The sequence below is a fragment of the Erinaceus europaeus genome, chromosome 10 (genome assembly GCF_950295315.1).
Source record: "Erinaceus europaeus chromosome 10, mEriEur2.1, whole genome shotgun sequence".
NCBI lineage: Eukaryota > Metazoa > Chordata > Mammalia > Eulipotyphla > Erinaceidae > Erinaceus > Erinaceus europaeus.
This window is the reverse complement of record NC_080171.1, coordinates 91,946,855-91,972,055: the sequence shown is the minus strand read 5'-3', so window position 1 is coordinate 91,972,055 and position 25,201 is coordinate 91,946,855. Positions and strand designations below refer to the sequence as shown.

Below are 25,201 nucleotides of genomic sequence, written 5' to 3'. Positions count from 1 at the left end.
AATTAAAGAATCAGAAACCACATAAAGCACAAGGAAAAATATATACTATTTTTTGCCTCCATAATTATTGCTGGAGCTCGATGCAGAAACAACAAATCCACTACAAGATACTCCTGGCAGCCATTTTTTCCATTTTATTGGATAAGACAGAAATTGGGAGGGGAGCAGGAGATATAGAGGAAGAGAGAAAGACACCTGCAGAAGTGTCCCCTCTGCAGGTGGGGGCTCAAACCCAGATTCTTGCTCGAGTCCTTGTGCTTAGTATTATGTACACTTCAGTGGGTGCACGACTGCCTGGCCCCCAATAAATGTATTTTCTATAATAAGGGAATAAATTTACAGAAGAAAACACAGAGATACTCTGTTGTTTTTTCCGCGCTGGCTTCATGGGCGGGTAACAGATGACCAGAAACTCATGGCTGAGCTGAGAACGCAGTTTAATCTTGATTCACGAGCGGGCAAGCAGTCCAACAACCTAATCATAACACGATCCTGTCCTGCCTTTCTCTCCTCCGGCTGATGAGTCTGGAACCAAGGAAGTACGTAGGATAGGGGGTGGGGAGAAGGGAGAAGTGTGAAAAGGCAAAGACTAAACCAAAATCTCCCGGAGGCAGGGGGAGTGAGACCAAACCAATGTAACAGAATGACCATGTAAATAGACCACAACGTCAAGCAACGTAACAGAAGGGATCCCAGAAGCAGAACTAGAAGCACACCAACAATACTCTAATCACCAAAATTCATAGCATTGTTTTTTATGGTACCCATGTGAAAACGTTTAAAGCTGTCAAGGTATGTCAGAAGTTTGCAGGAAATGAGCCCATAGTAAGACTCAAATAGTGTACATTCGTTCCCACTATTAATTTCCTTCCATGCTAGGAACACTTCAGCATCAGTAGTTTCTGAGGATGTAAACATAAACTTATAACAACATCTATTGTATCTGATATGCCTTTTCCCAGAAAACCTTGAACTGTGAATAGGTACAAGGCCAACAGACTTAGCACAGATTCCTATAAACACATCAGCAGGCACTGTAATGGGTACTTCTCTGAAAACCACATACACCATCCGAGCCACACCTTGGGACATAATAAAGGCCTCACCACTGCAGTAATCTGGGTAGTACTTTTCATGGTACTCATTAAGAGTGACAGATCCTTGGCTATTAGTGTCACTGTTGGGTAGAGCCTGATGGATAACTCTTCCTACATAAATATCTTCACGGTGTTCTTTTAAATTGAGAAGATAATCTACCAAGCTTGGAAGATTGACAAACATCTCTTCCTCAACCTTGAGAATGAACAGAGCATTAGGGCAAAATGTCACAGCCCACTGTGTCATCATGATGATCTTCAGGGTTTGGTTCTCAGCACTGTCCAAGAAGATTCCTTCAATTATATCATTATTCTTATGAGACTCGTTGTCTATCTCTTGCTGGGTAGTTACCAAGACAGGCAGTCCTAAAGCAAACAGTGTAAGAATAGACTGCCCTTGGATGTTGGTCATGCTACCCCAGGTTGTTCGGATAAGGTCACGCCTTGTTCCATTTCCTGGGCTGCTAAAAATAAAAGAGAGTAAAAATATGTTCTTCCCTTTACATACCTCTGGCTGGTTCAAGATGTAGTATTTGGAAAGGTTGCTTCTTAGAGGATCCATATTCAATTTTCTTGCTTTATCCTTAATTTCAGCAACTTTCATATCTACATAAGGCAAAGCATGCAGAAAGTATTCTTCCACAAAATCTGCCCCAAAAAGTAAGGCATGAAATAAGATAACATTAAACAGGATGAAGCACCATTGGTGAGTTCGAAGTCTGCAGAATGTCACCTAAAAACAAACAAAAACATTCATTCAAGTCTCATCTATATTCTTGTTTTTGTGCCTCTACCCCCAAATACTATTAAAGTACTAAACAGGACACTATCTTAAGTGTTAATTTATGTTTATGATTTGTCGGCCCCACTCTATCATGAAGTGCTAGATAGCAGGCATCACATTTCTCTCTTCAATGCTGCAGAGCCCAATGTTTGGTACAAAGTGAAAACTGAATCAATTGTTGGTTGTTCTCTTTCCTGTTTGGAAGAATGCCATTTTACTATGTTAGAAGACACTAGGGAAACAAAGAGGAGTCAAAAGATAAACACACAGATATAAAGTAACAAGAGGCATTATTGTGGTTACATGCAATACATGATATATGATGTTCTTTCTGGAACCAAGCACTTGGGTCAGTTTCTTCTCTTATTACAAAGGTCATGAGCTGTTTTTCCATCAAGTGGCTGCCTCTGTTGGTCACTATTGTTGACTACTATTAAACATTTACACCCTTCTTGTATGACTTTCCAAGTTAATTTTGAATTCTGACATAGTTTTGACAATGTCCTCAAATTTCTTTTTATATATATTTTTTATTTTCCCTTTTATTGCCCTTGTTTTTTATTGTTGTTATTGATGTCGTAGTTAGCTAGGACAGAGAGAAAATGGAGGAGGGGAAGACGGGGGGGTGGGGGTAGAGAAAGACTCCTGTTGATCTGTTTCACCACCTGTGAAGTGACTCCCCTGCAAGTGGGGAGCCAGGGGCTGGAACTGGGATCCTTAGCGGGTTCTTGCACTTTGCACCACGTGTGTTTCACCCGCTGCTATACCGTCAGACTCCCAGTCCTCAAATTTAGAAGAAATAGCTGTCGCTTTTGGCGGATTCATGGTCTATGTGAGAGATCTAGGACAGATTTTTGCAAAGCTTATTCCACCTCATCAAAGAAGATGCAAACATTCCATCTGGAAAGGCATGTGCTGTATTGTAAAAAGTACAACTGGGCGGTGGCGCACCTGGTTAAAGCACACTTGGTACGAGGAGGCAAGCCCCCGCTCGCCACCTGCACTGGAGACACTTCACAAATGGTTAAGCAGGGCTCTCTCTCCCTTCGTTCTCGATTTCTGTTTTTTTTTAATATTTATTTTTTAAATATTTATTTATTTTCCCTTTTGTTGCCCTTTTTTATTGTTGTAGTTATTATTGTTGTTATTGATGTCATCGTTGTTGGATAGGGCAGAGAGAAATGGACAGTGGAGGGGAAGACAGAGAAGGGGAGAGAAAGATAGACACCTGCAGACCTGCTTCACCGCCTGTGAAGCGACTCCCAGCAGGTGGGGAGCCAGGGGCTCCAACCGGGATCCTTCCGCCGGTCCTTGTGCTTGGTGCCACGTATGCTTAACCCGTTGCGCCACCGCCCAACCCCCCTCAATTTCTGTTTTATGAAATAAAATAGGAAGAAAGAAAAAAAAAAGTGGCTGCTAGGAGTGGTGAATCCATAGTGCTGCATCAAGCCCCACCCGGCCACTCCGGGGCGAGGATACAGAACTAGAGGACATTAAAAGGATCAGGTCTCTGTTCATTGGAGAGTTGATCAAAGAGTGCCATAATAGTAGCTTTCACTGAGCATTTCCAAGTATACTGTACTATATTAATAACATAACTCATGGGGCCGGGTGGTGGCGCACCTCATTGAGCGCACATGTTACAATGCTTAAGGACACAGGTTCGAGCCCCCGGCGCCCAACTTCAGGGGGAAAGCTTTGCAAGTGGTGAAGCTGTGTTGCATGTATCTCTCTGTCACCCCTCTCTATCACCCTTCCCCCTTGATTTCTGGCTGTCTCTAAATAAATAAATAAATAAATAAATAAATAAATAAATAAAAGCTAATAAAAAAAGAACATAACTGATGGGAGTCACGGGTTAGTGTGGCGGGTTAAGCGCAGGTGACGCAAAGCACAAGGACCAGCATAAGGATCCCGGTTCCAGCCCCCCACTCCCCACCTGCAGGGGAGTTGCCTCACAAGTGGTGAAACAGGTCTGCAGGTGTCTGTCTTTCTCTCCCCCTCTCTGTCTTCCCCTCCTCTCATCATTTCTCTTTCCTATCCAACAATGACATCAATAACAACAACAATAACAACTACAACAATAAAACAAGGGCAACAAAAGGGAATAAATAAATGAGTAAGCTGGGGGGAAAAAAAGAACATAACTCATTTAGCTTTGGTATTCTGAGTCCTATCCCCAGCATTTAATTTATTTTTTAAAAAATTTTTAAAGGATTTATTTATTAATGAGAAAGATAGGAGGAGAGAAAGAACCAGACATCACCCTGGTACATGTGCTGCTGGGGATTGAACTCAGAACCTCATGCTTGAGAATCCAATGCTTTATCTACTGCACCATATATATACTGGTGATTCTTTTTTTCCTTTTTCTTTCTCTCTCTCTTATTAGTTAATAAATAAATACATCTTTTCAAAAAAGTTACTCCTAATCATTAGAGTATTTTTACTCCCATCTTTCACTTTTCCATGTCTATTGAATAGGGGGAAACAAACAAACACACAAAATCCTGCAATTATAATCTGGGGCTGGCAAAATAACTCACTTGAATAGTGTGCTGCTTTGCCATGCATACAATCCAGATTTGAACCAGGCTCCTAATGCACTGAAGGAAGTTTCAGTGCTGTGGTCTCTTTCTGATTCTCCCCTCATCAAATATATTCTGAACTCCTTTCCATTTCCTAAGTGATGATCATTTTACATAAAAGAAACTTTAACCTACTCAAAGCCTATTTTACCAGATATCAAATCCTTAGAAGATTATAAGAAACTTACCTGCATGTTATATGTGAGGAGTTTTAAAGGGTAGAAATACCCAAATCCAGATGCCAAATAATACTCCAACAGTATCTCAGGATCACTCCAGTCTAACAGCAAATGAAATAGTGTTTTGTGCCTGAGACTTTAAGGATAAGGTTTCCTGCCAATCAACCTGAGCCTTTGTCCCAGAGTGCAAACCTAATGGCTCCATAGGAAAGCAAGTGCTGATTATGTTACAGCTGAACTGAATCTGTAACAAAGGGGTTGGTGAAATAGCTCACTTGCTAGTGTACTGCTTTGCCATGTGCGTGATTCATATTTGAGCCCAGCTTCAGTGCTGTTATCTCAGTCTCTTTCTTCTTCCCTCACTCTATAAAAAAAAAAAAACCTACAATAAAGAACAGAAAAATCTGGGAGTCCAGCAGTAGCGCAGCGGGTTAAGCTCACATAGCGTAAAGCACAAGGACTAGCTTAAGAATCCCGGTTTAGGGCCCTGGCTCCCCACCTGCAAGGAAGTTGCTTCACAGGTGGTGAAGCAGGTCTGCAGGTGTTTATCTTTCTCTCCCCCTCTGTCGTCCCCTCCTCTCTCCATTTCTCTCTGTCCTATCCAACAATGACATCAATAACAACAATAAAACAACAAGGGCAACAAAAGGAAAAAATATATATATATATTTTTAAAAAGACCATTAAAAAAAAAAAGGTGGTCCGGGAGGTGGTGCAGTGGATAAAGCATCAGACTCTCAAGCATGAGGTCCTGAGTTCATCCCCAGCACACATGTACCAGAGTGATGTCTGGTTCTTTCTCTCCCCACCTATGTTTCTCATTAATAAATAAATAAAATCTTTAAAAAAAAACCCAGAAAAATCAAACCTCTTAAGACGCACCCACCTTATTGAATGACTCTTGTCTATATGCTGAGATCCTGGTGAAGTGGGAATTGAGTTGAAAGAACACTCCATGCTTTCCATAGACAGAATCAGCACAGAAAGAGAAGTGTGTGTGTCTGTGTATGTGTGTGTGTGTGTGTGTGTGTGTGTGTAGATAGAAACAGAGAGGCAGAGAAAAAGGTGTGTGTGTGTGTGTGTGTGTGTGTGTGTGTGTGTGTATAGAAACAGAGAGGCAGAGAAAAAGGCCTAAAGAGACAACACCAAAACTTCCTACAATGTGGTGGGGCTGGGCTCAAACCTGGGTTGAGTATACAGCAAAGCAGTGCACAATACAAGTGAGCTATTCACTCATATAAAGTGTTTGGAGTGTTTCTGAAGAAACTAAACAGCTGAAGTAATTTCTGATTCCTGATATACACAAGTATAAGAAATACACTTATTGCACCAAAGTAAAAGACTCTGGGGTGTGTGGAGGGGAGGGTTCAGGTCCTGGAACATGATGGCAGAGGACCTAGTGGTGGTTGTATTATGGGGAAACATTAATAAGCATTAATAAATGGTCTATGAAACCCAGAGAAATTAAAACTATGCCTTTTTTTGCCATGAATATATGAGTCATCTATTCACTCCCTAAGACAACTTGGGAACTAGCAGGTCACTGGTACAAATACCTGCTATAGGTACTGTAAATCAAAATGACAGGATGTTGACCCTTCCTAATACTTCAAAGATCAGACACCACTAAGCCTTCCTGATTTTGAGAAATTGAAAATGAATATTCTACTCAATAAAAATTTCTCAATTTTCTACCTTATCCAGTTTTTGTTGTCCCTTCTTAATATGAGTAGATTGGATTTTTTTCCCAGATGTTAAAGCATTGAGTGTTATTTCTTATATCCAAACAGGTATTAGGTTTATGAGTTCTGGCCTCAAGATGGGGAGGAAATACACCTAGGATTTTAGTGGGGTCAAGTTAATCTCAGGTTTTTACTGCATTTACTTGTTTAATGATTCTAATAAAAGGTTGTCCTAGGGACAATAATTTTCCCTTAGTTGATATAAACTTTTTGGCAGTATATCTCTTGGCCAATTTTATAGTGTTTCTTCTAAAGAAGAAACAATAGTGGGTGACAATAATGCTGATACTGTTGGAAGAGATTAAGATATATATCTTTTTTTCTTTACTTTTTTTTTTAATGAATCTTTATTCTGGAAATGCCTTCTAGAACATTGTCAAGACCTTACTTCCAGCCAGTCCAGCAAGCAGGTGATAATCCTGAACAGGAAGGCATGCCTGTCCTATAACAAGACTAAATTGGGTTGAAATCTTACTTTCTTTTGTGTAGTTAGTTGAGTAGATAAGAGTGTGTGAGGTGCAACAAAAATAATAAAATATCTAGGAGTAAACCTAACCAAAGAAGTGAAAGACTTGTATACTGAAAATTATGAGTCACTACTCAAAGAAATTGAAAAAGACACAAAGAAGTGGAAAGATATTCCATGTTCATGGGTTGGAAGAATTAACATCATCAAAATGAATATATTACCCAGAGCCATCTACAGATTTAATGCTATCCCCATCAAGATCCCAAGCACATTTTTTAGGAGAATAGAACAAATGCTACAAATGTTTATCTGGAACCAGAAAAGACCTAGAATTGCCAAAACAATCTTGAGAAAAAAGAACAGAACCAGAGGCATCACACTCCCAGATCTCAAACTGTATTATAGGGCCATTGTCATCAAAACTGCTTGGTACTGGAGCATGAACAGACACACTGACCAGTGGAATAGAATTGAGAGCCCAGAAATGAGGCCCCACACGTATGGACATCTAATCTTTGACAAAGGGGCCCAGACTATTACATGGGGAAAGCAGAGTCTCTTCAACAAATGGTGTTGGAAACAATGGGTTGAAACATGCAGAAGAATGAAACTGAATCACTGTATTTCACCAAATACAAAAGTAAATTCCAAGTGGATCAAGGACTTGGATGTTAGACCAGAAACTATCAGATACTTAGAGGAAAATATTGGCAGAACTCTTTTCCGCATAAATTTTAAAGACATTTTCAATGAAACGAATCCAATTACAAGGAAGACTAAGGCAAGTATAAACCTATGGGACTACATCAAATTAAAAAGCGTCTTCACAACAAAAGAAACCACTACCCAAACCAAGAGACCCCTCACAGAATGGGAGAAGATCTTTACATGTCATACAGCAGATAAGAGTTTAATAACCAACATATATAAAGAGCTTGCCATACTCAACAACAAGACAACAAATAACCCCATCCAAAAATGGGGGGAGGACATGGACAGAATATTCACCACAGAAGAGATCCAAAAGGCCGAGAAACACATGAAAAAATGCTCCAAGTCTCTGATTGTCAGAGAAATGCAAATCAAGACAACAATGAGATATCACTTCACTCCTGTGAGAATGTCCTACATCAGAAAAGGTAACAGCAGCAAATGCTAGAGAGGGTGTGGGGTCAAAGGAACCCTCCTGCACTGCTTGTGGGAATGTCAATTGGTCCAACCTCTGTGGAGAACAGTCTGGAGAACTCTCAGAAGGCTAGAAATGGACCTACCCTATGACCCTGCAATTCCCCTCCTGGGGATATATCCTAAGGAACCCAACACATCCATCCAAAAAGATCTGTGTACACATATGTTCTTGGCAGCACAATTTGTAATAGCCAAAACCTGGAAGCAACCCAGGTGTCCAACAACAGATGAATGGCTGAACAAGTTGTGGTATATATACACAATGGAATACTACTCAGCTGTAAAAAATGGTGACTTCACCGTTTTCAGCCGATCTTGGATGGACCTTGAAAAAATCATGTTGAGTGAAATAAGTCAGAAACAGAAGGATGAATATGGGATGATCTCACTCTCAGGCCGAAGTTGAAAAACAAGATTAGAAAAGAAAACACAAGTCGAACCTGAAATGGAATTGGAGTATTGCACCAAAGTAAAAGACTCTGGGGTGGGTGGGTGGGTGGGGAGAATACAGGTCCATGAAAGATGATGAATGACATAGTGGGGGTTGTATTGTTAAATGGGAATCTGGGGAATGTTATGCATGTACAAACTATTGTATTTACTGTTGAATGTAAAACATTAATTCCCCAATAAAGAAATAAATTATTTAAAAAAAAAAAGAGTGTGTGAGGTATGTGAAGTATGGGGTAGCAGAGGAGGGTGTCTAGGTCTAAGTAATAAATATTTGATTAGAAAATGTATGGTGCCTCCTTTAGTCCATTCTACTAGACTACCGAGCTTATTAGATCTAAATCTAATCACAGAGGTTTATTAAGCACTTTTAATTTGAGGTATATAGTTATCCCTAATTTATGGATATGTGTATACATGTACCTAGTCCCTTAGGCCCTAGCCTGTATCTAGGATCTGTAACTTTGTTAGAGAGCACACCATCTGAAATGGAGCTGGGTAATCCCATGTGTTAGGAAAGGTCTCACCAAATTATTGGAGTTTGACATTTGACATCTCTGGTTTGGCATCTCTGTATACAGTCTGAAGCAAAAAAAGCAAAAAGCAGTGGCAGCACAAGCACAAGGTAGCATGACATTGGTTGCATTGATTTAGTTGAGGTCAGTGGAGGTAGTATAACAGGGTAAGGAATTGAGAGAAGAGACATAAGGAAATACAAAGTCCCATATAGTCTGGGACTCGAAGAAATGCAGATTTTAAAAAGAACAGGGAAGGTTCCTTATGGTCTTAAGAGTTTAAAAAGGCAATAGATAATTATTATAATCAAGTTAGTTGGGAGCTTGTTTTTCTTTTAAAATCCCATGGTTCATATTTACCATACAATATTAGTTCTCACCATGTTTTATGTCATTTAATGATGTTAACTAACAATATCCTAGATATTGACAGGAGCAAATGATTCTGGTCTATCTGGTCTAAGGTTGTAGGTAACTTAGTACTTAAAAAGTTATATTTAGAAATGATTTAATAATTTAAGCCCAATTTCAGAGTTCAAATCAGTTTACAAATTTGAAACATTAAATGCTTAGACTAAAGGAATGCATTTTCAGAACTAAAATCTAGACAGTTAAGAACGTGAAATATTCAATCTATTTTTCCCCTGATATACTGAACAAGGGATTATAAGATTATGAGTTAACAGGAGTATAATTTCACACCACATCCCCCATCAAAGGTCTGTGTCTCCACCCCCACAGCTCTACAGTGGACCTGAAAAGTCCCCTTCCTGCCAGAGCCTTATACTTTTGTGCAATACACCAAACCCAGTCCAAGTTCTTTGCGTTTCCCTTTCTGTCCTTACTTTTTCAATCTGTCTATGAGTGGGATTATCCCATATTCATCCTTCTCTTTCTGTCTTAATACACTTAACATGATTCCTTCAAGCTCTGTCCCATGATGGAGAGAAAAAAGTAAATTCATTATCTGTAATAGCTGAGTAGTATTCCATTGTGTATACATTATACCATACTGCAACTTTCTCGGGCAGTCATCTGTTGCTGGACACCTTGGTCGTTTTCAGGTTTTGCTATATTTTATTTATTAATGAGAAACATGGAGAAAGAAAAATAACCAGACATTTCTCTGGTACATGTGATGCAGGGGATTGAACTCAGGATCTCATGCTAGAGGGTCCAGTGCTTTATCCACAGAACCACTTCCCAGACCATTACACACACCTTTTGGATGGGTGTATTTGGTTCATTAGGATATATCACCAAGAGAAGGATTGCTAGATCACAAGGTAGGTCCATTTCTTGTCTTCTGAGAGTTCTCCGGACTGCTTTCCACATGGGTTGGGCCAATTTACATTCACACCAATGCAAGAGGGTTACTTTGCCCCCACAGCTTCTCCAGAATCTATTGTTACTATCGTTTCTGATATATGCCATTCTTATATATGATATATGACACAGGGGTGAATTGGTATCTCATTGTTGTCTTTATTTGCACTTCTCTGACAATCAGTGACTTGGAGCCTTTTTTTCTTATCTCTGTTGCCTTTTCAGATCTCTTCTTTGGTGAACATTGTTTATATTCTCTCCCCACTTTTGGATGGGGTCATTTGTTTTTTGTTGCTGAGTTTGGTGAGCTCTTTATATATATTTTATTAGCCTTTGTCTGATATATGGCATATAAAGATCTTATCCCATTAAGGACCAGGTGGTGGCGCACCTGGCTGAGTGCACGCATTACAGTGTGCAAGGAGCCAGGTCCCTACCTACAGGGGGAAAGCTTCACAAGCAGTGAAGCAGGGCTGCAGGTGTCTCTCTGTCTCTTTCCCCCTCTGTATCCCCCTCTCTTCTCCATTTCTCTCTGTCTCTATCCAATAATAAATAAAAATAAAAACATTTAAAAAAAAAACCACTGGTATTTTTGGGGCCGGGTGGTGATGATGCACCTGGTTGAGTGCACATATTGCAGTGTGCCTGGGTTCAAGCCCCCAGTCCCTATCTGCAAAGTGAAAGCTTTGCTAGTGGGGAAGCAGTGTGGCAGGTGTCTCTCTGACTGTCTATCACCCCCTTCCCTCTCAATTTCTGGTTGTCTCTATCCAATAAATAAAGACAATTTTAAAAATTAAAAAAACATTTCTATAAGGAGTCTCTGGGTGGAGGTTTCTTTTGCTGTGCAGAAACCCTTCAATTTGATATAATCCAATGGGATTATTACTGATTTTTGTCTTCCTTGAAGTTGGGTTTGTATCACTGAAGATGCATGCCTATAAAATTTAGGTGGAAAAGAGTGCTGCCAATATTTTCCTCTAAATATTTGATAGTTTCTGGTCTAACATCCAAGTCCTTGATCCATTTGGAGTTTACTTTTGTATGTGGTGAAATGTAGTGGTTCACCTTTTTTTGTCTGCACATTTCAACCCAAATTTTCCCAACACCAGTTGTTAGAGACACTCTCTTTTCTCCATTTATTATTATTATTATTATTTTTACCAGAGCACTGCTCAGCTCTGGCTTATGGTGGTGTGGGGGATTGCACCTGGGACTTTGGAGCCTCAGGCATGCATGAGAGTCTGTTTGCATAACCATTATGCTATCTACCCTCCGCCCTCTTTTCTCTAATAGTTTGAGTCATCTAATTTTTGACAAGGAACCTTGTTAAAAATTAGATGACTATAGGTGTGGGGGCTTACTTCTGGGCTCTCAATTCTATTCCAATACTCAGTGTGTCTATTTTTGTTCCAGTACAAGGCAGTTTTGATTACAATGACCCTATAATATAGTTTGATACCTGAGAGTGCCTGCTTTATATGCCATTATCTTTCAGCCTCCAACTTGCAGATGCTACTATGATTCTATCCTGAACTCCCTGGACACCCAACCTCACCAATGTGTCCTGGAACCTCACCTCTCCAGAGCCCTACCCCACTAGGGAAAGATAGAAAGAGGCTTGGGGTATGGATTGACCTGTCAACACCCATGTCCAGCGGAGAAGCAATTACAGAAGCCAGAATTCCCCTTTTTTTTTTTTTTTTTTTTGCCTCCAGGGTAATTGCTGGGGCTCAGTGCCTGTACCATGAATCCACTGCTCCTGGAGGCTATTTTTTCCCCTTTTGTTGCCCTTGTTTTATGGTTGGTGTGGTTATTATTATTGCTATTGATGTCACTGTTGTTGGATAGGACAGAAATGGAGAGGGGATGACAGAGTGAAGAGAGATAGACACCTGCAGACCTGCTTCACCACTTGTGAGGTGATGCACATGCAGGTGGGGAGCCAGGGGTTGAACTGGGATCCTTATACTTTAACCTGCTGTGCTACCACCCAACCTCCAAATTCCCACTCTGTACCCTAAAAAGAATTTTGATCTTTACTCCTTGGTGGGGGGATGTTAGAACATGACTAGGGTGCTCTGAGCCCCAACCTCATCAGGGGCCAGAGAGAGGAGGAAAAAAGGAAGGACATTTGAAGCAGTAATAGGCATAGGTGTGATTTAGAATGGAAGGGAAGATAGGACCATATTAAAATATAGATATATCTAAATAGTAGTCAACCCATATCTGTGACCCAGGGAGAACTACTGCAGTTTCTAATGGAGCGAATGGTGACACAGAACTCTGGTGGTGGGAAATAGTGTGGAATTATGCCCCTGTTATCTTCATATATATATTCCCTTTTGTTGTTTTTTATTATTGTTGTAGTTATTATTGTTGTTGTGCCTGTTATCTTATGGTTTTATAATCAATACTAAATCACAAAAGAAAGAGAAAGAAAGAAAAGAGAGAGGAAGGAAGAGAAAGGAAGAAGGAAGGAGGAAAGGAAGGAAATCCTGTTGTAACCTGTTACTATGACCTTAGGCAAGATGCTTAAACTTCTTTTGACTTCAGTTTCACTATCTCTAAAAATGGAACCAGTTGTTGGGAAGTAGGGTATAATAAAATTAATGGTAACTGTACCAGGCTCCTCCAGGCCATCGATAAATTCTAACCTAACCCCTTCTTCCTCCTAGTGTTTGTAAAAGCCCTGGCAGATTTAAAGCCAGCTTCTGGTGTTTGTAAAAATCCTGACAACCTTTGACCTTTATGACCTCTGCCCATTTCTTAGTCCTTGTCTGCATCTTTGTTAATTATTTGTTGTCAATTTTTCTTTACCTATATAAAGTGGAAATCTTACAGTTCATCAAGGTCCAGAAGGTTTTTGGCATTAGCTGATTCTGGGTCTGGAAAATATTTTCCAGTAAGCCCTAGGTGTCGTGACTTTGTTTACTAATTCCCAATTTTGCAGTAGTAAGTACTGTGTTCCGGTAGATGTAGGAACCGAGTGCAATAACATATTTAAAGAGTACCTGGTGAAGTTTTAGTTCTTGATGCTGACAGGTTTACATTCCTCACAAGACTCGGATAAGCAAATAATTATTTATGCAGGAGAGGAGAATAAAGTCAGAGAGGTTAATTAACCATTTCATGAGCACCTCAGAATAACAGTTAGGATTCAAATCTAGTTCATCTAACTCTTTTGGTACACAAGCCTCTTAACCTAGCTGTTTTCTCCTTGGCACTTGCTATGGCTTGCACCATGCCTTGCTACTAATGTTCATTATCTTTCTGCCTTGTCCCAAGAGGACAGAAATTTTTGTTCTCTAGTTCTATCCTCTAGAACAACGTTTGGGACATAACAAGTACTCCATAGTTCATTTGATTTGACTAAGTCTCTTAACTTTTCTCCCTTCCCATAGAGAGGGAAATAAGAAAAAGTGCCGCAAAGTCAATACATGGTGAGACTAGAGAAGCACATGAACTCTAGAAGTGATACTGACAACACAGTAAAAACAAAACAAAACAAAACAAAACAAAAACTAGAGGTTTTGGTTCAGACGCACATCAAAGCAGCGAAAAGTGCGTAGCACACACTGCCCCTCACTCACCCCACCATTTGGCCGTACAACTTTCCGGTCCCTGTTGGGACCGGAAATGCAGCTGCTTCCGCTGGGCGCCGCAGGCGGAGGGACGCGCGGAGATGACGCAACCACCACCGGAAGCCGCTCCCCTGTGAGGTTGCGGACCCGGAGCAGCGGCCCCTGGTCCAGGTCTGTGTATGAGGCAAGCCCCGGCTGGGGAAGAGGATCTTTGAGAAGTCCGCGCTTCTGCTGACTCGTCGCCCCTCGGATTGTTTCTCTTTGTGTCCCTATAGGCGCCATGGCTACGGAGCGGACCCGGCCGTTGCGAGGTTGTGACGGCCCGAGCGCGCCTAATCGGTGTGAGCCCGGCGCGAGGTCCCGGGCCCCGGGGCGCTCGCTCAGGTCAGTGTTGCGCGGAACAAGGCTCCGGGCCCCTTGCCCCGGGAACCCTGGGGCAACGAACGGGGTGAAGGGATCCGAAGTGGATTTCAGAGATGAGAAATTGGAGTCTCAGAATTACCGCCTCCTCAGGCCTGTTTCCTTAGTTGAGAAATGAGTTAACAGTGATGCTCCGGGACTGCCCCGAATTGTAAAATGAAACTGGTGGTTTATGGAGTACAGAGCGCTGTACTAAAGCGAGGGACGGCGCCGGAATTAATTGTAATTGTAGGTTTGCCATTGGAAACAGTTGTGTGCGTGAGGGACCGAAATAAAAGATAACATCAGTGCTAAATAATAGTGGTAGCTAGAACTTTCTGTAGACTAACGTGTGCCGAGGATCAGAGAGTGCAAGACTCTGATCCTCGTAAAAATCCTTGTAGGTGATTTTATGCTTACATTTTACAAGTGAGGAAACTGGGCTTGGGATGGGTGAAGTGATTTGCTCAGGGAAACCCAGCAGCTAGTTAAGTTGCAGAGCCTGTGTTTTATAAACACTGTAGTCTTTCAAACTAATTTCTACGCAATTTGAAACCAAAGGCTGTTTTTAAGAAACAGCCTCCCCCCCCCCCCCCCCCGAACACTGCTTAGCTCTGGGTTGTGGTTGTGCCAGCATCTTGGAACCTCAGGAATGAAAATCTTTTCTATAACCATATGCTGCTGTCTTCCAGGCCCTGTTTACATGCCTTTAAATGTAAAAAGGGACCCCTCATCCCATTCTTCACTTCCAGTTTTCTCTGGAGTCCATGTTCTTGAATATTCAGAAGGCATTTCAGAACCTTTGTACTTTTTTAACGGTTGATTATGCTTGATAAAGAGATGGAAGATAACAGGTGCCTTGCTTTCATTCTTGACAGGCCGGGTCTTTGGTGGAGAATGAGAGATCATTTCATGAAAAGTTCAGAAAGCCCTATCTCTTGCTCTCCCACCCCCAGCCCCACCCCCTTTATTGTGAATGGTGATGGTAGTGGTTTATGGATTATAGGTTAGTTGTCGACACAAGGGTGCAATATCTCATTTCCTTGTGATAAGTGTCTGCAACACACTGTCACCCCCAACTTAGGTTCTTTTTTACTATTGAGTACCAGAACCTCAAATCTCCTCTTTCCTCCCCTCCCTTCCTCTGCTTCCTCAGACTCCTTCCCTTTGGTGCAATACACCACACCCAATTCAGGTTTCAGTTTGTGTTTTCCCTTTTTTTCTTTGTTTCTTAAGTTCCACCTATAAGTGAGATCATCCAGTATTTGTCCTTTTCTCTCTTAGCATGATTCCTTCAAGTTCCATCCAAAACAAGTCAAAAGAAATAAAAGGTTTTAACAGCGGGATAGTAACCCATTGCGTGTATATACCACAACTTAATTTTATTTATTTATTTATTTATTTATTTATTTATTTATTTTAATCTTTATTTTTTGGATAGAAACAGCCAGAAATCGAGAAAGGGAGAGAGAGAGGGAGAGAGACGGAGAGACACCTGTGGCCCTGCTTCATCACTCATGAAGCTTTCCCCCTGCAGGTGGGGACCAGGGGCTCGAACCTGGGTCCTTGTGCACTATAATGTGCACTCAGCCAGGTGCGCCACCACCCGGCCCCTTACTACAACTTTCTTACCCACTCATCTGTTGTTGGGTATGTGGGTTGCTTCAAGTTTGGGTGATCACAAATCGTGCTGCTACGGACTTAGATCCTTCCTTTGGGTATAGGCTATTTCTTTGGGTATATTCCCAGGAGAGGGATTGCTCTGTTATAGAGTAGGCTCATTTCTAGCACTCTGAGAAGTCTGTTTTCTACAAGGGTTGGACCGATTTACATGCATCCTTTTCCTCCATGTCCTCATCAACATTTGGTGTTTTTTTTTTTTTGATGTGTGACAGTCTCACAGATGTAAAAGTGGTATCTCATTGTTTTTATTTACATTTCTCTGATAATAAAAAGTACTATTTGGGGGGAGGGTAGATAGCATAATAGTTATGTAAAGAGACTCTCAAGCCTGAGACTCCAGAGTCCCAGGTTCAGTCCCCTGAACCACCATAAACCAGAGCTGTGCAGTGCTCTGGTAGAAACAACAATAGAAATACTAGAATTGGGAGTCGGGCGGTAGCACAGAGAGTGGGTTGAGCACATGTGGCGCAAAGCGCAAGGACTGGCTTAAGGCTCCCGGTTCAGTCCCCTGGCTCCCCACCTGCAGGGGAGTCACTCACAAGTGATGAAGCAGGTTTGTAGGTGTCTATTTTTCTCTCCCTCCTCTGTCTTTCCCTCCTCTCTCCATTTCTCTCTGTCCTATCCAACAACAACAATAATAACTACAACAACAAAGGCAACAAAAGGGAATAAATAAATAAAATATTTTTTTATAAAAAGAAATACTAGAATTGCATAAAGGAACATAGAGTTAATGATAACCAGAGACCAATTGACTCTCAATTTGGGAACTTTAAATCACACCACCCATTTCTTTTTTTAAAAGAGAAATGGAGAGAGGAGGGAAAGACAGAGGGGGGGAGAAAAAGACACCTGCAGACCTGCTTCACCGCCTGTGAAGTGACTCCCCTGCAGGTGGGGAGCCGCTCAAACTGGGATCCTTATGCCCGTCCTTGTGCCACGTGCGCTTAACCCTCTGCAGTACCGCCCGACTCCCTTTTAATTTTTTTTATTACCTTTATTTATTTATTGGATAGAGACAGCCAGAAATTGAGAGGGGAGGGGGAGATAGGGAGAGAGACAGAGAGACACCTGCAGCCCTGCTTTACCACTCGCAAAGCTTTCCCCCTGCAGGTGGGGACCAGGGACTCGAACCTGGGTCCTTGCACACTGTAACATGTGCGCTCAACCAGTTGTGTCACCACCGGCCCCCACACCACCCATCAGGTTGTAGTGCAGCAGGTGCAGCAGGTTAAGTGCACATGGCTCAAAGAATTCTGTAGCTTTAATATATATATAATATATATTATATATATTATATATATATATATATGTATATATATATTAGATAGAGACCAAAATGGAGAAAGGAACTAGGGAGAGAGGGGCACTAGACACACTGCTTCACTGTTCTTGAAGCTTTCCTGCTCTAAGTAGATACCAGGGGCTTAAACCCATGACTTTGTACATGGTACTATGTGCATTCAAACAGGTATGCCACCACCCAGTACCTAGAATTCAGTAGCTTAAAGAACAATCTCTCTTTTTTATTGTATGAGAGACACAAACATACACCAGAGCACCACTCTGTTCTGGCATATGTGGTACCAAAAATCAAACCTAGGGCCTCATGCATGCTAGTCCTGCACTCTGCCTGCTGAGCTACTCCCTTAACTTAGAGTATGTGTGTGTGTGTTACTAGAAATTAGGAGACTATATAAATCTCAAATGACTGGTTGTCTTTTTTTTTTTTTTTTTAAATTTATAAAAAGGAGACATTAACAAAACCATAGGATAAGAGGGGTTCAACTCCACACAGTTCCCACCACCAGCTGTCCGTATCCCCTCCCCTCCTCTGATAGCTTTCTTATTCTTTATCCCTCTGGGAGTATGGACCCAAGGTCATTGTGGGATGCAGAAGGTGGAAGGTCTGCCTTCTGTAATTGCTTCCCCACTGAACATGGGTGTTGACTGGTCGGTCCGTACTCCCAGTCTGCCTCTCTCTTTCCCTAGTAGGGTGGGTCTCTGGGGAAGCTGAGCTCCAGGACACATTGGTGGGGTCGTCTGTCCAGGGAAGACTGGTCAGCATCATGCTAGCATCTGAAACCTGGTGGCTGAAAAGAGAGTTAACATACAAAGCCAAATTGTTGAACTTTTTTTTTTATATTTATTTTTATTTATTCCCTTTTGTTGCCCTTGTTGTTTTATTGTTGTAGTTATTATTGTTGTCATTATTGTTGTTGGATAGGACAGAGAGAAATGGAGAGAGGAGGGGAAGACAGAGAGGGGGAGAGAAAGATAGACACCTGCAGACCTGCTTCACCGCTTGTGAAGCGACTCCCCTGCGGGTGGGGAGCCAGGGCTTGAACCGTGATCCTTATACTGGTCCTTGTGCTTTGCAACTTTTTTTTTTGTAGAGACATAAATTGAGAGGAATGGGGAAGCGAGTTAGAGAGATATCTGTAGCACTTCTTCACTGATCCTGAAGCTTTCCCCCTTCAGGTGGGGAGCAGGGGCTTGAACCTGGTCCTTGTGTAGTAATGTGTGCATTCTATACCCTATAGAATACACTGCCCTATAGATACCACTGCCCAGCCCCCTACAGAGAGACCTCCAGAACTCTGTTTACCTTTGGCGTATGGTGGTGCTTGAAATTGAATCTGGGACCTTGGAGCCTTAGGCATGAAAGTCTTGTGTAACCATTATCCTGTCTCCCTAGTCTTAAGGTGATTTCTGGAGACTTTGCCCAGTAATCTTTTTTTTTTTAATTTATTTTTTATTTAAGAAAGGATAAATTAACAAAACCATAGAGTAGAAGGGGTACAACTCCACACAGTTCCCACCACCCAATCTCCATATCCCATCCCCTCCCCTGATAGCTTTCCCATTCTCTATCCCTCTGGCCGGCATCTTGATGGCATCTGGAACCTGGTGGCTGAAAAGAGAGTTAACATACAAAGCCAAACAAATTGTTGAGCAATCATGGACCCAAATAGTGGAGACGAAGTGTTAGGGGGGTACTCACTGCAAACTTTAGTGTACTTCTGCTTTCAGGTATATATTTTGCACTTGTTTATGGATACGTGTGAAAATATGCTCTCTCTCACAGAACCTGGTCTATATCTAGGTTTTGGGACTTTGTTAGAAAGTGATCCACCTGGGATGGAATTAAAGAATGCTATGAAAGGAAAGGTCTCACCCGAGTAATGAAGCTGAAGGGTTGTCATTCCACACCTGAAGTCTCTGGGCACAGTCTGAGCTGAAGCATGTTGAGGTGGCAATTGTTGTGGTGATAGGTTGCGATCGGCTGATGCAGTATTATTTGATATGGATTGGGAGAGGCATGCGGGAAAGTGGACCCTATCCTAAGGTTCCAGGACTGGGAGAAATATAGGCTCTATAGTGGAGATGTGAGGTTCCTGCTGTCTTAGGGTTCAAAAAGACAATGGATAGTTAATGTTATCATCACTTTATTTGGTAATTGGGTTAACTTTGAAAAGTCCTTTTGTTAGGGTTTGCTGTAGAGTACCCAGTATCTTGTAAATAGCTGTGCCACTGGTTGCCTCTGATCTACTTGGTCTAGGCTTTTGAGAGAGTCCGCATATCAAATACACAGCCTATATATTAAGAAGACTCAGTCTGTGTTTTAAAAACTTCGAGGCATGCAATTAATTTTTCCCCTCTCATATTAACTAGTGATTTATATGACTACACTTTACTAGGAGTGTACATAAACACCATTCCCACCACCAAAAGACTGTGTCCCATCCCACCCACGCACCCCCACCCCCCACCGGCCCAGGAAGCCACGTTTCTACCCCTCACCACAGGGTTTTTACTTTGGTGCCTTACTTTCGATTTAGTCAGATCCTGCTTTTAATTTCCCTTTCAGATCTTCTTTCTCAACTTCTGTTGATGAGTGAGATCATTCCATACTCATCTTTATCTTTCTGACTTAGCTCACTTAACATAATTCCTTCTAGCTCTGTCCAAGATGGGTCAGAGAAGGTGGGTTCATTGTTCTTGATAGCTGTATATGCCCAGTAATCTTATGTAGTATTATGGGCACATTGATTTGGTATGCTGTAGAGTTTCTCTTAGCTATTTGTAAATTATAGGAACCTAATGGTTTTTTTTCCTTCTTTTCCCTTTTTAATATTTATTCCTTTTTGTTGCCCTTGTTTTATTGTTGTAGTTATTGTTGTTTTTATTGATGTCGTTGTTGGATAGGACAGAGAGAAATGGAGAGAGGTGGAGAGATAGATAGACACCTACAGACCTGCTTCACCACTTGTGAAGCGACTCCCCTTGCAGGTGGGGAGCTGGGGGCTTGAACTAGGATCCTTATGCTGGTCCTTGGCGCTTTGCATCACCTGCGCTTAACCTGCTGCGGTACCTTCCCACTTCCAGGGGAACTTGATGTTTTAATGGGTATTACAGTTTTCTTTGTAGCCATATAAGTAGCAGTTCAGCTTACTTAGGAGTAGACTTTTTAACCACAGGTGTATGGCAACATTGTGTGCATATAAGTATGTGAAAGAGACCCCACAATTTTTTTCTCCTTCTTCCTCTTTCTTGTCCTCCTCCTCCACATTCTCTTCTTTCTTTTTTTGGAGTAGAGGCAGAAGTTGAAGGGGAAGGAGATGACAGGGAGAAAGAGAAACACTGGGGGGCTAAGCGGGCGCAGTGGGTTAAGCACACATGACGCAAAGTACAAGGATCCCAGTTCCAGCCTGGGCTCCCCACCTGCAGGGGCTTGCTTCTATCATTCTCTCCCCCTCTCTGTCTTCCTGTCCTCTCTCAATTTCACTCTGTCCTATCCAGCAGCAATAACAAGGGTAACAAAAATGGGAAAAATGGCCTCCAGGAGCAGTAGATTCATAGAGCAGGCACTAAGCCCCAGAGATAACCCTGGAGGAAAGAAAGGAAGGAAGGAAGGAAGGAAGGAAGGAAGGAAGGAAGGAAGGGAGAGAAACTCTGTATCACTGCTTTATTACTAGTGAACCACCCCCATGGGCCCTCATAGGTATTAATGTGTAAGCTCTGTAAGGTGTAACACTACCCAGTGCATCTGTTATTTTAATGACATTACTGATCAAATCACTTGTCTTCTCTGATCTGCAACTTCCTCATCTGCAAAGTGATGATAATAACTCTTCTTTCTTTCTTTCTTTTTTTTTTTTTTTTTGGTGTTTTGTTAGCACCAGGATTATTAATTTGTCTCTCTCGTGCAACCTTCCAGGATGCTCATGGCTCTCTGGAGTACATAGTTAAAAGTTGTCAACAACTCATATGAGGTTTATTAAAACAGACTGTAAGGCCAAATAATATCTTGGGTAATTCAAGTACTAATAGGCAGTGAATGGAAGTGTGGGGGGTGGGGGGAGATAGCATAGTGGTTATTCAAGTGGACTCTTAGTTGAGGCTCCGAGGTCCCAGGTTCAATCTTCTGCACCACCCACCACCATAAGCCAGAGCTGAACTGTGCTCTGGTACAAAAAAGAAAGAAAGAAAGAGAAAGAAAGAAAGAAAGAGAGAGAGGAAGAAAGAAAGAAAGAAAAAAGAAAAGAAACCAGAATACCTGAACCACATAGTTTAGTACATCTGCTTATTTTTCTTCCCCAAATCTTCATGCCTGAGCATCTGTTGGGAAAAGTCAGCCCTGTAATTTGGTAGCAGATCAGGTTCTGCCTGGCATGATAACTAACATTTCTCAGGTTATTGCCTTGGAGACTTGCTTTAGTTGTCACTTAATATTACTTAATGTTACTTAATTTTGTGATTTTAGTACCCAAATAGAGTGTTAAGGAAATTGTGCTCTGATGGTTTTGGGAGTGGGAGGGAAGGAATACTGTTTAGTCATGAGTGAGTATTTTTAAATGCTTTCCTATGAAGATGCATGTAGCATGTGCTTGAATTAAGGAGCAAATTTAACACGCCAAAATAAGTTACAATGTAACTTGCGTTTCTGAGAGATTTGTTAAAGTTCTTTTATGTGTGTGTGTGTGTGTGTGTGTATTTTCTTTTGTGTGCTTGGAAGTTTTCAGATATAGTATATTAACTATAAAGTTGTAATGTAATTAAGTGTAAAGTAGAAATGTCAAGTTTTTACACTAGTTTTTAATCATTTATTAGCAGTCTTGCTTGAACAATCTTTTTTGAGCAGAACTAATACAATATTTTGATGTGCCACAGGTAAATTTTTCCATAACCTTATGGAGAGAAAGGACTTTGAGACATGGCTTGATAACATTTCTGTTACATTTCTTTCTCTGACGGACTTGCAGAAAAATGAAACTCTGGATCACCTGATTAGTCTGAGCGGGGCAGTCCAGCTCAGGCATCTCTCCAATAACCTGGAGACTCTCCTCAAGCGGGACTTCCTCAAACTCCTTCCCCTGGAGCTCAGTTTTTATTTGTTAAAATGGCTCGATCCTCAGACTTTACTCACATGCTGCCTCGTCTCTAAACAGTGGAATAAGGTGATAAGTGCCTGTACAGAGGTGTGGCAGACTGCATGTAAAAATTTGGGCTGGCAGATAGATGATTCTGTTCAGGACGCTTTGCACTGGAAAAGGGTTTATTTGAAGGCTATTTTGAGAATGAAGCAATTGGAAGACCACGAAGCCTTTGAGACCTCCTCATTAATTGGACACAGTGCCAGAGTGTATGCACTTTACTACAAAGATGGACTTCTCTGTACAGGTAAGAGGCGCTGGAGTGAGTCTGGGTTTTGATTTATTCTTTTCTATTTCATTAAGTGTAATCATACAAGTAGTAGAACAACAAGTAGACTGGAGGCTAGAGAAGGGCATGTGTTAATTATATGAGCTATGTATTAAGTGTTATAGGACAAAAACTCCACACAGTTTTTCTTTTGTTGTTGTTGTTGTTTTTTTTTTTTTTTTTTTTGGTATTATCAGAGCACTGTTCAACTCTAGCTTTTGGTGGTTCTGGGGCTTGAGCCTGGGGCCTAGGAGGTGGTTCATGTGGTAGCGTGCACAGGCTACAATGCTCACCCTGAGCCCTGGGCCACATTAGAGAGATGGCTGTAGTGTTTATCTCTCTTTTTTTTTTAAATATTTTTAATATTTATTCCCTTTTGTTGCCCTTGTTTTATTGTTGTAGTTATTATTGTTGTTATTGATGTTGTTGTTGGATAGGACAGAGAGAAATGAAGAGAGAGGGGGAGAGAAAGATAGACACCTGCCTGCAGACCTGCTTCACCACTTGTGAAGCGACTTCCCTGCAGGTGGGGAGCTGGGGGCTCGAACCGGGATCCTTATGCTGGTCCTTGTGCTTTCGCACTGCGCTATTGCCCGACTCCCTATGTTTCTCTTTTCTGTTACTTTCTCCCTTTCTGTCTCTCACCTTTTATTTGGGGGGGGGGGGCGCAGGGAGCAGTGGAGGCACACAGGCATGGAGCCCCAGCAATAACCTTGGTGACAAAAATAATCTTTGGCATGACCAATATTTCTCCCCAGCTCCAGACGTTCTTTGTAACATAATGTAAATCAGAATTACTTTTTTCTATCCTGTTCTTCCATATACAGTTCTCAAAATTGGTGATATTGTTGTTACTGCTGCTTGTTTATTAGCAATGATTTTAGGGATAGGAAACAATGGGAAAATTGGCGACTAGTCCTAGAAAGTACCAATGGACGATTTTGGGAGAACTATTTACCCTATATCTACTTATCTGTACAGTTTGAGAAGGGAGGCATTTTTGCTCTAAGTATTGTGGTACTAAGAGTAATTAGAAGTTAAAAGTTTAGGCATGGTGTTGGGGCTCACACTCAGGGCCCTGTGCATAGCAAGGTTTTCACCCTACAAGGTGAGCTGTCTCCCAACCTTAATCTGGGATAATTTCTAAAATCACAGGTGTTTTCCCAGTCATTAATTTGACTGTTCCTTTATGTAAATACTTCATCATTTAGCTGTTTTCACATCAGTGCATATTCAGTTTCTATTTTTATGATAATTAATTTAATTTGTTTCTTTGAATTCTTTATCTGGGACCAAAGGATTAAAGGAGAATCATCTGATGTCGAAGTATGAATGATTTTATAGCTATTGTTAGATTGACTTGATGTTATAACCAAGTCTTAAGATGCCTGTTGCTCCCAGTCCCTTAGAGTCTACTCAGACTCAGTTTTACATTTTTGATAATTAAGAGATGGATGATTTCACTTTTTTTTTGCTACCAGGGTCAAGCATGAGGTCACAAATTCAATCCCCAGCATTGCATGTGCCAGAGTCATACTCTGGTTCCCTTTCTCTCTCTCTCTCTCTCTCTCTGTTTCCTTACCCCTACTCCTTCCTCTCCCTTTCCCTCCCCCCTCCCTTTCCACCTTCTCCCTCTCTTGTTAGTAAATAGATAAAAATAAAACAAAACACTTTCTAGCAAACCTGATCTTTGAAACTCAGTACTACTCAACTATTTGGAGAAGTGAAACAGACAGTCCATTGATTCAGCTGCCAGTAGAATCTACCTCAAAGTTAATATATGCAGTAACTGTGGACTGAACCCTGAATTTGTAGGTTATTCTCTGGGAGGGCATATATGCTGCGTTACTTTTATTCTGATTAAATTCATTACATTTGGAAGCACTGGTTTACTTTTCTAACAGCTGTCTCTGGGACTATTACTAGTTAATAGTGAGAAATATTTGTTACAGAATTACACACAAACTAGTAGTTTACTGTGGTTGAGCTGAGAAATTTTGGATTGGCAATAAGCTTACTGTAATATTACCAAAAAGTTTGATGGCTGATCCTAAAAACATGGTAAAATTAAAGTGAATCATCTTTCTGCTTATTATGAAATGGTTAAAATAAAATTTTAAAAAAGGAGCCTATTGTGCTTTGTGCTGTGATTAGAGATTTATCAAATGCTTACTACATGAAAGACAATGTGAGGGCATCTCACATTGAATTAGAGCAGTTTTAGAAAAATCGTAGACATTGAAATCAAGAAGTCAATCTGATTAAATCAGTCTCCTTGTATTGATAGACTGTGTTTAATTAGAGAACACTTGTCTTCTAGAGAGTAGTTGCTGCTCTATTGTAGTGATTATTTCTATATAGGATTCACGCTCAGATTTGTTAAAACTGACTTTTTAAAAAATGTTCATTCAGAGAATGAACCAGGGTCTTGCACTTATGTGACACTATTTAGAGAACTTTTTTTTTTTTTTGGAGAGGGAGAGGTAAGAGAGGAA

General features: G+C 41.2%; 2 protein-coding genes across 3 annotated transcripts in view; one reads left to right on the top strand and one right to left on the bottom strand.

The window, feature by feature from the left end:
- Window positions 1-420: 420 nt before the first annotated feature.
- Window positions 421-14,256, bottom strand: B3GALT9 (beta-1,3-galactosyltransferase 9). Of its 2 annotated transcripts, none has more exons than XM_060200068.1 (2): window positions 13,929-14,256; window positions 421-1,830 (listed from the first exon to the last, which is right to left on the bottom strand). In XM_060200068.1, exons 1-2 carry the CDS (start codon window positions 14,199-14,201, stop codon window positions 727-729), a joined length of 1,377 nt encoding a protein of 458 aa, XP_060056051.1. In that variant the 5' UTR covers window positions 14,202-14,256; the 3' UTR covers window positions 421-726. The 2 variants fall into 2 exon arrangements, with proteins under 2 accessions (XP_060056051.1, XP_007540065.2); XM_007540003.2 differs by lacking the exon at window positions 13,929-14,256 and adding an exon at window positions 4,658-4,731.
- Window positions 13,970-25,201, top strand: part of FBXW2 (F-box and WD repeat domain containing 2) — a 27,768-nt gene continuing 16,536 nt past the window's right edge. Inside the window, exons 1-3 of the mRNA XM_007539913.2 lie at window positions 13,970-14,090; window positions 14,195-14,303; window positions 22,176-22,685. Coding sequence (XP_007539975.1) covers window positions 22,196-22,685 — 490 coding nt within the window. The 5' untranslated portion in view covers window positions 13,970-14,090; window positions 14,195-14,303; window positions 22,176-22,195. The remainder of the gene's footprint in view (window positions 14,091-14,194; window positions 14,304-22,175; window positions 22,686-25,201) is intronic.